This window comes from Chlorocebus sabaeus, chromosome 2, assembly GCF_047675955.1.
Source record: "Chlorocebus sabaeus isolate Y175 chromosome 2, mChlSab1.0.hap1, whole genome shotgun sequence".
Taxonomy (NCBI): Eukaryota; Metazoa; Chordata; class Mammalia; order Primates; family Cercopithecidae; genus Chlorocebus; species Chlorocebus sabaeus.
This window is the reverse complement of record NC_132905.1, coordinates 39,573,337-39,586,350: the sequence shown is the minus strand read 5'-3', so window position 1 is coordinate 39,586,350 and position 13,014 is coordinate 39,573,337. Positions and strand designations below refer to the sequence as shown.

The window sequence follows — 13,014 nt, the reverse complement described above, 5'->3', positions numbered from 1 at the left end:
CACACTCTCCTGACTGCTTGTGACCAAGTATGAAAGTGTTTCAGGTGCCATCGTGTATGTCACTATAAGAAACTAGAGTTCCAAGGAGAAAAGTGATCAGCTCTTCAGTGGGCAGGGGAAATCAAGACAACGTGTTGTGCTTGAGATGGTAGATGGAAATGAGTTTTTGCAAAGTCTTGCATGCCAAACTAAGAAATTTGACCTTTTCTTTTTTTCTGAGACAGGGCCTTGCTCTGTTGCCCAGGCTGGAGTGCACTGGTACAGACACAGCACACTGCAGCCTTGACCTCTCTGAATCATGATCCTCCCACCTCAGCCTTCTGAGGAGCTAGGACTGCAGGCGTGTCCCAACACACTCGGCTAATTTTTTAAATTTTTTTTGTAGAGATGATGTCTTACTATGTTGCTGAGGCTTGTCTCAAATTCCTGGGCTCAAGTGATCCTCCTACTTCAGCCTCCCAAAGTGCTGGTGTTAAAGTGTTACACGGGTGAGACACCACTCCCCGCTTGACTTTATTTTCATTTTTTTTTTTTTTTGAGACGGAGTCTCACTCTGTCGCCCAGGCTGCAATGCAGTGGCGCTATCTCAGCTCACTGCAAGCTCCGCCTCCCAGGTTCATGCCATTCTCCTGCCTCAGCCTCCCGAGTAGCTGGGACTACAGGTGCCCACCACCACGCCCGGCTAATTTTTTTTGTATTTTTAGTAGAGACGGGGTTTCACTGTGTTAGCCAGGATGGTCTCAATCTCCTGACCTTGTGATCCGCTTGCCTTGGCCTCCCAAAGTGCTGTGATTACAGGCATGAACCACCATGCCCGGCTGGCTTGACCCTATTTTCAAAGGAAACTCCATAAAGGTTTCTAGGCAAGGGGAAGAATAAAGACAGAGATAGCAACTGGGAGACTGGTGCAATGATTGAACTGATATAAGAGGCTGAATTTAGGCAGAAGTAAGTGGCACTGAGGAAGGGATGAGACAGAAAAAGGTTGGGAGCACCGAAGGGCCTGGAAGTGGAGGTGAAAGAGAAGAATGGTAGTGCTAGGCAATGAAATGGACAGTCCACACAAAGCTAGCATGGAGGCAAGTGAAAAGGCAGAGGTGCCTCTGGGGCATCCAGGTATAAATGGCCAGGAGGCAATTAAATAAATAAGACTAGGTGGAGAAACATGGGCTAAAGACATAGATTTGGGCAGATGGCCAAAAGCCTTGGGTTTTTAAACGCTGTCCACTTACCATCATGCTACCTGGTTCTTGATCACTTCCTCCCATCACCAATGCCCTGCTTGATTTCCCTAGTGTAGACACCGCAAAGTAACACATTGCATGTGTTTGAGCCTCAGTCCTATGAGAATGTGAATGTGGAGTCCCAATATACATAGCTCCCTACATAAGTCCACAGGACCAAACAATCCAGAAGCCTAGGAACAGTCACTCACAGTTTACCTCTTGCACATGGCACGGGCTCAAGGAAGGTTCAAACACAGAGTTCGAGGCTGCAATGAAACAACTTTCCATCATCTTATGGCTCTGGCCTTAAGAAAAGAAAGTCTTTACCCCAGAGGCCAAGAACCTTTCAAAAGTCTCTTATCAGATGCCTCTTATTGAGCCAGCGTAACAATGCTCTCAGGTACATTTTATCCCCTCAGCTTAACCATGAATTAGTAATATCTTGGTTTGGCTAGCTATCTTACTGGAGGTCATCTAAGGTCACAGATGACACTATAGCAGAGCAAGGACTCAAATCGAGCTGTCCCAACACCAAAGTTGGGCTCTTAACCATAGTTAACCAAAGGTGTCTCCCAAGTAATCAAAGTCACTAGTTTTAAAGATACCTTGTGGCCGGGCACATTACAGGCTCATGCCTGTAATCCTAGCACTTTGGGAGGCCAAGGCAGGTGGATCACCTGAAGTCAGGAGTTTGAAACCAGCCTGGCCAATATGGTGAAACCCCATCTCTACTAAAAATACAAAAATTAGTCGGGCATCATGGTCGAGCGGGCCTGTAATCCCAGGTACTTGGAAGGCTAAGGCAGAAGAGTTCCTTGACCCTGAGAAGTGGAGACTGCAGTGAGCTGAGATTGTGCCACTGCACTCCAGCCTGGGCAACAGAGCAAGACTCCATCTCAAAAACAAACAAACAAACAAGGCCAGGTGCAGTAGCTCACGCCTGTAATCCCAGCATTTTGGGAGGCTGAGGCAGGTGGATCAGCTGAGGTCAGGAGTTACAGACCAGCCTCAACATGGAGAAACCCCATCCCCACTAAAAATACAAAATTAGCAGGGTGTGATGATGCATGCCTGTAATCCCAGCTACTCGGGAGGCTGAGGCAGTAGAACTGCTTGAACCTGGGAGGCGGAAGTTGCGGTGAGCCAAGATGGTGCCATTGCACTCCAGCCTGGGCAACAAGAATGAAATTCCATCTCAAAAAAAAAAAAAAAAAAAAAAAGACAGAGATCTTGTATACAGTAATTATTCTCTCACCTTATGATTATCTTCATTTCCCAAAATTCTATTCCACCTTTTATTAACATAATATATATTTTCCCATTTTCAACTGCAAGGATTTTTACAAATTAATATAGTTTTCCAAATTGTTTTTAATGGTGAAATAATACTTTATTGTACAGTGGCACAGGGGCTCACTGCAGCCTTAACTTCCCGTGGTCAAGCGATCCTTCCCCCTCAGCCCCCTAGGTAGCTGGGTCTGTCCACCCTGGCCTCCCAAAGTGCTGGGATTACAGGTGTGAGACACCCCACCCCACCCATACTGTTTCTTCTTTAATAATTTGTATAATTTGTATTTAAGTCTGGACCATTTGCTTTTGAAAGGAAACATTCAAAGGCATGAAAGTGAGAAATGTGGCTGGGCGCAGTGGCTCACACCTGTAATCCCAGCTCTTTGGGAGGTGAGGCGGGCGGAGAAACCCCGTCTATACCACAAATATAAAATTAGCCAGGCATGGTGGTGCATGCCTATAATCTCAGCTAGTGGGGAAGTTGGGAGGCTGAGGCAGAAGAATAGCTTGAACCAGGGAGGCGGAGGTTGCAGTGAGCTGAGATCATACCACTGCACTCCAGCCTGGGCAACAAGAGCAAAACTCCATCTAAAAAAAAAAAAAAAAAAAAAAAAAAAAAAAAAAAAAAAAAAAAGGAAAAGTAAGGAATGATTCCAAGAATCTGCAGGTACTCGCTTAATTTCTTATATAAGCCTCTGATCAATTATTGAGTGTCGTCAACAAGGTCTTTTAAAATTGTCAACAACGGAGGGTTAAAGACAAGAGGTTAATTTATCAGAGATGCTTTATCTTACATTATCCTGACTACTGATAAGGAAAAATATTTTGCAATATGTTTATTTGTATTTCTCATAGCATAATGTATCTGTTCATATCTTTTGTTTATTTGCTTACTACTGTCTAGATGCTCTTGAAAGAGTCTTTATGAATGTAGGTATAGCGTTTTTGTAGAAATAAATTTTATCTTAGTAAGAAAACCAAAGGTTGTATTGGACTTAAAAAATGAAACTGGGATGGGGAGGCAAGAAGGGAAAGAATGCCAATATTTGGATAAGGTTGACATTAGTGATGTGACGTTCATTCCCGAACTTACAAAATAGGCAGTCCCCACCATCCTTTATTCTTGTAAAAAAGAAGGCCTAGCAAGAACAGCCTTCACTATAGTAGGCACAGTGAAGGTGAAAGAAAGCACAGACGGATTACAGAGCTGTGCCTAGAGCAGAATTTGGGCACAAATGTGGCAATAGTGTGAACACAGTATACTGCAGACACCAGTGAAGAGATTAGGCAAAATGAACCCTGCTGCAGGCCCAGAAACAGGGCAAGTCAAGAGGTACTTATTGCCTCAGCGTGACCCAGTGGAAGAGTGTGAAAGGGACTGGAAGGAGCTATTCCAAACTCCTGACCAGCAAAGTAACAAGACAGGTATCAGGAGACATGCAGTACAAGCCAGAGTGGAAGAGGCAAGAGCCTAGAGCTCTACGAGGAGCAAGTTATTATACAACCAAAGGACCCGGTTACCAACCATTCGCCCAGTTATCTGTTCTCTGCTCCCACAAATTAGTGAGTCTGCATGACCTATGAGTAGTCAGACACATACCTGTTTTCTTCCAAAACTCCACAGGTACGTATCCTGTACCTGGCCTGCTGTTGAACTCTCTCTGAGAATCTGCACAAGAGACATAAAAAGCATAGGGTCAGAAGCTGTCTATGATCAGCAGTTTTATTTTTGATCAGATTTCTCATTCACCAGTTAGACTCAAACATTTATTTCATTTAGTATAAAAAATTCTCATATAAGGGCTAAAAATCGGATTATAAAATAGTACACAGTAAATATTTAGTTTTAAAACACACATCCCCATCAAATGAACAAATTAACAGTATTTCAAAGTGGTGAGATTAAAAGTGATATTCACTTTCTTCTTTTTACTTACCTATTATGTCCTAATTTTTTCCCCTATCAACATGGGTTTTTAAGGTACAGTACTCCCTAAAATACAAACATAAGTGCACACAGAATTTTTTTTTTTTTTTTTTTTTTGAGATGGAGTCTCACTCTGTCACCTAGGCTGGAGTGCAATAGTGCAATCTTGGCTCACTGCAACCTCTGCCTCCCAGGTTCAAGCAATTTTCCTACCTCAGTCTCCCGAGCAGTAGCTGGGAGTACAGGTGTACACCACCCAACCTGGCTATTCTTTTTGTATTTTTAGTTCAGTTGGGGTTTCACCATGTTGGCCATGGTCTCTTTCAAAATTTCTATGTGTTTCAAAAATTTCAAAATATAACATTAGGAAACATTATCTTTAAATATGTACATAGAAAATTCTATAAGAATACATTAATTGTTAACCATTGAGCCTATGGAAAAATGTAGGGGGAGGAGAGGCAGCATTTTTACAAATTACTTTTTGTGTGTGTGACAGGATGTTGTTCTGTCCCCCAGGCTGGAGTGCAGTGATGCAGCTGATCATAGCTCACTGCAGCCTCGAACTCCTGGGCTCAGGTCATCCTGCGTCAGCCTCTCGAGTAGCTAGGACTTTAGGCATGTACCACCATGACCGCCTAATTTCCTTTCTAAATTTTTTGCACAGACAGGGTTTCACTATCTTAGGGTTTCCAGGCAGGTCTTGGATTCCTGGCCTCAAGCAATTTTCCTGTCTCAGTCTCCCAAAGAGCTAGGATTACAGTTGTAAGCCATTGTGCCAGGCTGCTATGTAATTACTTCCAATTCAATCTCAAATTCTCCTCCTGTTGTGTAAATCTTTTATAAATTTCATTCTTAAGGAAATCTCCAGCAAGGTTCGGGGCTGTTCCAGCATGGACTGGGTGCTTTCTAGGCCTGCTTTCCCACTAATGCTTGGGGCTCTCCTTCACCAGCCTAGGGATTCCTTTCCTTCCTTTCTTGTGTTGGATCCTCTTTCAGCAATTCAGTGTCTCCCATTTTCTCGTTTACTTGCACGTATTGAGGCATATCCTATAGTAGATACCACGGAGAAAGGGTAGGCAGGAGGTGCATTTTTTGAAAAATTGTAGATTACTAATCTAACACATAATTGTTTTGGTAGAATTCTAAATTCAAATAATTTTCCTTCAGAATTGTCTTCTAACTTTCGATGATGCTAAATGACTATTTTCCTGTGTTGTCTACTTGGTAGACTGATTCAACCTGGAACTGTCTTGCAGGTCTTGGTAGTTTTTTGGAATTATTTCAAAAACTATTCCATCCTCTCTACTTGTTCTGCTCACTCTTTTTAAAATTCATGATTTGGATACATGAGTTGGGTAGATTTCTAATGTTCTTCTCTTTTTCTCACCAGAGATATTAACAATACTACATTATTGGCAGTTTTCTTTTCCCTGAAGAGCTACTATTAATTTGCATTTCTGTTTATGTCCATCTCCAATATTAGAGGCTTACCTTGAGAGAGTGGTCACCCTTAACTGTGCACACATGCCACTAAAAAGCTGCCTGGAAGCCCTGTGACAGTGGATGAGGTCCATCTGCTGTGGACTTAACTAGAAGCACTTTTCCCAAATTTGCCTGCTTATTGAACCCATTAAACATATGTATTCAGATTCTTTTTTTTTTTTTTTTTTTGGAGATAGGGTCTTGCTCTGTTGCCCAGGCTGGAGTGCAGTGGCATAATCTCAGCTCACTGCAAGTTCTGCCTCCTGGGCTCAAGTCATCCTCCAACCTCAGCCTCCCAAGTAGCTGGACTATAGGCACACACCACCACAATCAGCTAATTTTCATATTTTTTGTAGAGACAGGGTTTCACCATGTTGCCCAGGCTGGTCTTGAACTCCTGAGTTTAAGCGATCTGCTAGACTTCGCCTCTCAAAGTGCTGGGATTACTGGCATCAGCCACCACAGGTGGACTATATTCAGATTTTTGAGTCTCAGAATCATAACATCCAGAAGGGCCTGGATCTTGACCGTCATTCTGAGGAAAAACTGATAGCTGAATAAGTATTTTTTTCTTTGTTTAAAAATTTGGCCAGACGCAGTGGCTCAGGCGTGTTAATCTCAGCACTTTGGGAGGTGGAGGCAGGCGGATCACCAGAGGTCAGGAGTTCAAGACCAGCCTGGCCAACATGGTGAAACCCTGTCTTTACTAAAATACAAAAATTAGCCGGGTGTGGTGGCGGGTGCCTGTGGTCCCAGCTACTCGGGAGGCTGAGGTTGCAGTGAGGTGAGATCATGGCACTGCACTCCAGCCTGGGCGACGGAGCACACCTCCATCTCACCAAAAAAAAAAAAAAAAAATTGGCTGGGTACGGTGGCTCATGCCTGTGATCTCAGAACTTTTGGAGGCAGAGGTGGGTGGATCACTTGAGGCCAGGAGTTCGAGACCAGTCTGGGCAACAGAGTGAAACCCCATCTCTACAAAAAATATAAAAATTATCCAGGCGTGGTGGCCTGCATGCCTGTAATCCCAGCTACTCATGAGGCTGAGGCATGAGAATTATTTGAACCGAGGAGGCGAAGGCTACAGTGAGGAGAGATCGTGCCGCTGCACTCTAGCCTGGGTGACAGAGTGACCTTGTCTCAGGAGAAAAAAAAAAAGAAGTAAAACAATTTTACTTGCGGCTGGGTGCAGTGGCTCACATCTATAATCTCACCACTTTGGGAGGCCAAGCCAGGTGGATCATGAGGTCAGGAGTTCGAGACCAGCCTGACCAACATGGTGAAACCCCATCTCTACTAAAAATACAAAAATTAGCTGGGCATGGTGGCACGCACCTGTAATCCCAACTACTTGGGAGGCTGAGGCTGAGGCAGGATAATCACTTGAAGCCAGAGGCGGAGGTTACAGTGAGCTGATATTGCACCACTGTATGTCAGCCTACTAGGTGACTCCGTCTCAAAAAAAAAATTTTTTTTCTTTACTTGCAAAATTAGATGGCTGACCAGTCCATAAAATATTAACATGCAATAATGAAAATATTAATATACAATTTAATATCATAAGCCTGAGTTCAGGAAAGTGAACAGTACCAGCAACCCCAAATTCCTAAGAGGTCAGTCATGGCCATAGTAGTATTTAAATAATGCTAGCCAGACTGACAATCCTGTCCTAAGAATAGATGTAGCTAGAACTCACTAACTCTGCACCCTCCACCCACACAGCCAGAGGAAACCATTCTCCTGATCTCTGTGATAAGCATTTTCTTCTTTTCCTTATGGATTTTGCACTTATTTATGCATCCTTTAATAACACCTAAATACATTCCTTGTTGCCTGGACAAAATCTGTTTGTGAAAACATTGTGAATCACAAATTTTCAGGTAGGAAAACCTAAAATGCATTAATTTAAATGGGAAAAGTAATAATGCCATCTAAAGCCTCTAGTCAATTTATCTCCAAATAACCATGGTTTTAACCATCCACACCATGGATTTCCGCATAACCCAATACATTTATTTATTTATTTATTTATTTAGCAACAGGGTCTCACTCTGTTGCCCAGGCTGGAGTGCAGGGTGTGATCTCAGCTCACTGCAACCTCCGCCTCCCAGGTTCGAGTGATTCTCGTGCCTCAGCCTCCCGAGTAGGTAGGAGTACAAGCATGTGCTAACATGCCTGGCTAACTTTTTTGTATTTGTAGTAGAGACAGGGTTTTGACATGTTGGCCAGGCTGGTCTAGAACTCCTGGCCTCACGTGATCCACCTAGTTCAGCATCCCAAAGTGCTGGCATTACAGGCATGAGACACTGTACCCAGCTAATCCAAGACTTTAAAAACACTAATTATGCCGGGCACGGTGGCTCACGCCTGAAATTCCAGCACTTTGGGAGGCCAAGGCGGGTGGATCACGATGTCAGGAGATCGAGACCATCCTGGCTAACACAGTGAAACCCCGTCTCTACTAAAAATACAAAAAAATTAGCTGGGCGTAGTGGTGGGCGCCTGTAGTCCCAGCTACTCGGGAGGCTGAGGCAGGAGAATGGCGTGAACCCGGGAGGCGGAGCTTGCAGTGAGCCGAGATCGCGCCACCGCACTCGAGCCTGGGCGACTGAGCAAGACTCCGTCTCTCAAAAAACAAACAAACAAACAAATAAAAAAAAAAAACACTAATTCCCAGCACTTTGGGAGGCCAAGGAGGGCAGATGACTTGAAGTTGGGAGTTCGAGACCAGCCTGGCCAACATGGTAAAACCTCATCTCTACTAAAAACACAAAAATTAGCTGGCTGTGGTAGGACACACCTGTAAACTCAGCTACTCAGGAGGCAAAGGCAGGAGAATTGCTCAAACCTGGGGAGCAGTGAGCCAAGATTATGCCTCTGCATTCCAGCCTGGGTGACAGACCAAGACTCCGTCTCAAACAAAAACACTAATTACTTATTTAAAAGTCATTGGTGAGGCCAGGCGCGGTAGCTCAGGCTTGTAATTCCAGCACTTTGGGAGGGCGAAGCAGGTGGATCACAAGGTTAGGAACTGGAGACCAGCCTGGCCAACACAGTGAAACCCCGTCTCTACTTAAAAAAAAAAAAAAAAAATTAGCTGGGCATGGTGGCAGGCGCCTGTAATCCCAGTTACTCAGGAAGCTGAGGCAGGAGAATTGCTTGAACCCAGGAGGCAGAGGTTGCAGTGAGCTGAGATCATGTCATTGGACTCCAGCCTGGGAGATAAGAGCTAGACTCTGTTTCCAAAAAAAAAAAAGGTCATTCGTGAAATTCTTTTGAAATGTCTATTATTGGTATAAAAATATGCCAGAATGTAAAACAACTATGTATCTAAGAACTCATTTCAGGCCGGGCATGGTGGCTTACGTCTGTAATCCCAGCACTTTGGGAGGCCAAGGTGGGTGGATCATCTGAGGTCAGGAGTTCAAGAGCAGCCTGGCCAACATGGTGAAACCCCATCTCTACTAAAAATACAGAAGCAGCCAGGCGTGGTGGTGGGTGCCTGTAATCTCAGCTACCCAGGAGGCTGAGGCAAGAGAACTGCTTGAACCCAGGAGGTTGCAATGAGCCAAGATCGTGCCACTGCATTCCAGCCTGGGCAACAGAGCAAGACTCCATTTCAAAAAAAAAAAAAAAAAAACAAAAAACAAAACTCATTTCACAGTTAGACTTTCTTGATGAAGCTAACTGTACCCAAGCTCCTCATATGTCATCACAGACCAGTGGCACTTTTTGGAGTTATTATAGTTCACATTTTGCATATTACATTTATTTAGGATATGAATTATACTGTCATTCTATACTAAAATGGACAATAAACATAGAAAGAAACATGCAATAAACACATAAATGACACTAAAATATACTATTTAAATCAGGTTGATAGTGCTCTCAGAAACCTGATAGAAGAAAACATGTATCCATGAAGAGCTAAACCTAGAATGACAATATAACTTATCATCCAGATTGCCTTCATTGTTGAGAATGAGGGAAGTGCTAGTAACAACTGTAACAGGATACAGGCATAAACTGGACTATCTCAGGCAAATCAAAAAATATGGTCACCAGAGCTAATCCGTGATACAAAAGGTGGGAAAGGTGAGTAGTGGTCATGCACAGCCATGTTTAAATGACTCCAGCAAGATCTGTATCTTGGCTCAGCAACCACTGGCTCACAACTGCAGCTCCCTCTGTACTCTATGCTTCTCGCCTGCACATGTGTAGACTCACTAACGGATGAGGTATGGCTTGGGTGTAAACTTTAGCTAAGACTCCAAAAGTCTTTCTCCCTGTCTGAAAGTCACACAGGGACTATCTGCAAATGTTCAGAAAGTGAGGGAGACCAGAAGGTTAGCTTTGTCTGTTTTTGGAGGTTGTTTTTTTTTTTTCTTTTTCTTTTTTTGACAGGGAGTCTCTGTCACCCAGGCTGGAGTGCAGTGGTGCAATCTTGGCTCACTGCAAGCTCTGCCTCCCAGGTTCATGCCATTCTCTCGCCTCAGCCTCCCGAGTAGCTGGGACTACAGGCACTCCCCACCACACCTGGCTAATTTTTTGTATTTTTAGTAGAGATGGAGTTTCACTGTGTTAACCAGGATGGTTTTGATCTCTTAACCTTGTGATCCGCCCACCTCAGCCTCCCAAAGTGCTGGGATTACAGGCGTGAGTCACTGCATCTGGCCTGTTTCTGGAGTTTTTACAAAAGGAATCATACTAATACTGTAACTCTACGTACGTGTTTATGCCTTGTTGTGCTAGATATTCCACCTAATGGTGGTATTCCATGGTTGGCTCCAGAGCTGCTGCTGTGGGTGGGGTAGGGAAAGGGAAGCCTTTAGCTCCCACTGTCTGGACATACTGTATTAATTCTGGCTTTGCCTCGAGTTTTCCTTACAGCTTTTTAGAGACTAATAGCTGCCTTCAATGGAACATGCTAGGTCTGTCGTAAGAGACTTGTTCTCCGTGGTGAACATTTGGGAACTCAGAGTGCGTGGGAAAAGAGTCTGATCACAGATGGCCTGTCACTCAGCTATGCCTTTGCATAGGGCACCTTCTCAGTTACTGGGTGAATGTGCTGGAACATTTTGAGGGGAATAACTGAGGCTTGCTGGATGTACTCTGGATTACTGCTGCTTCGGACTTGGTAAGGCAAGGGGGGGCAACCTAGTGTGGTACAGTAAATCCTTTTGTAGGAGGCCACCAGACCACGGAGGATTGAGTGGTATTGTTCTGAATGGTGGGCTGGGGACAGGAGGAAGGAAGGTAAGGTAAACACTTTCAAGGCTACTGTGAGAAACAAAAGTGATGACACAAGAGTGCCTAGTACATACAACCAGCCAGGCTGGATTTGACAACCAAACACTCTTTGACCAACACCTAGCACACATATATGTAGAGAGTCAAAGACAGAACAAAATCACAAATATTCTCATTCTCCACGAAGAAGAATTAACATTTTTTGAACATGCCTGGTACCAGTCTGGGCACAGTGGCTCAGGCCTGAAGTCCTGGTGTTTTGGGAGGCTGAGGCAGGAAGATCGCTTGAGGCCAGGAGTCCAAGGCCAGCCTGGGCAACACAGCAAGATCCTGTCTATATAAAACAAAACCCGCCACCCACCAAAACATGCCAGGGGCTTCATATATTTTCTCACTTCCTCTTCATAATCACCTGAGTCTCCCCAAATCCACAATCAAACACCACTTTTCTTTTTTTTTTTTCTTCTTTTTTTTTGAGATGGAGTCTTGCTCAGTAGCCCAGGCTGGAGTGCAGTGGTGTGATCTCGGCTCACTGCAAGCTCTGCCTCCTGGGTTCATTCATGCCATTGTCCTGCCTCAGCCTCACGAGTAGCTGGGACTACAGGTGCCCACTACCACGCCCAGCTAATCTTTTTTTGTATTTTTAGTGGAGAGGGGTTTCACCATTTTAGCCAGGATGGTCTCGATCTCCTGACCTCGTGATCTGCCCACCTTGGCCTCCCAAAGTGCTGGGATTACAGGTGTGAGCCACCACACCTGGCCGAGCACCACCTTTCTTTAAAGTCAAGCAGAAAAAGCCTTCTGTGACATATTGGTGGGCTCTAAAGGCTGACATTTACTCTGGGTTCCCCGCAGACTCTCCCCTTACCATTGCTGAGAGAATCTGTACTCCCGGGGCTGTGTTGCCTGGAGACCAACTCAGTCCCTGTTTTCCTCAGCTCTGTGTTTTCATTGTACCGTCTTTTCCAATAGTTGAGTTCTTCACGATCTGATTCCTGACAGCGCCGCAGAACTGCCATGGAGCGCCTTGTTTTCTCTACCATTTCCATAATACAATTCAGCGCCTGAGTCAGAGAGGGGGCCAGGCAAAGATGAGATGAGAACATCCAAACAACCATAAATCAGGCCAAAGCAGTATGAGGAATTCAGGTTCCTTAAAGTACAGGTTTAGGAATATCAAGTTTACATTTAAAACCCTTTATTGCTATCTGTTTCTCCATCAGCCAGGAAGGACACTGGTGTTGAGGGTGACAAACCTATTGAGGACAGTAACTACCAGGGCTTCCAGTGTTTGGACAGAACCTCAGATGCATGGCCTTCTGGCCAACCATCTACGATTTCATGTTGCTGCAGCATTTGTTGTATCCCTGGGGTCTGCAGCACTCTGTAAGTTTGCTGTGGCTGAACCATAAAATAAGGTATACACAGATTTCTAACAGAAATTATGAATTTTGATAAGATGAGGAAGGCTGCTATCTTTCAGAATGCAAAATAATTTTGGAATATAAACAATTTTGGGGGGTTGAATTACCTAGAAGTTTGTTACTGACCTGTGTTCTAAAACTACGAAACATGAATATGTGGGCTAAAAAACAATTCTCTTTACTACAGAAGGAGCAGAATTGAAAAAAATAAAAAGAAAGTTTCTTTCGATAAAAATTTAACAAATAACAAGCGAATTCTGTCTTGCTATGTTGCCCAGACTAGACTGGAAGTCTTGGCTCCTGGGCTTAAGAGATACTCCTGCCTTAGCTTCCCGAGTAGCTGGGACTACAGGGATGTGCCACTGCGCCTGGCTACAAACCTTTGTTTTTAACCATTATACTACATGAC

At 44.2% G+C, this 13,014-nt stretch overlaps 1 protein-coding gene across 5 annotated transcripts in view; it reads right to left on the bottom strand.

Annotated features, from left to right (window-relative positions):
• Positions 1-13,014, bottom strand: part of CBFA2T2 (CBFA2/RUNX1 partner transcriptional co-repressor 2) — a 162,202-nt gene that overhangs the window by 9,444 nt on the left and 139,744 nt on the right. For all 5 annotated transcript variants that reach the window (XM_008021011.3, XM_073007935.1, XM_073007927.1 and 2 more), the window contains 2 exons: positions 12,050-12,245; positions 4,117-4,185 (listed from right to left, as the gene is read on the bottom strand). In XM_008021011.3, coding sequence (XP_008019202.1) covers positions 4,117-4,185; positions 12,050-12,245 — 265 coding nt within the window. The remainder of the gene's footprint in view (positions 1-4,116; positions 4,186-12,049; positions 12,246-13,014) is intronic.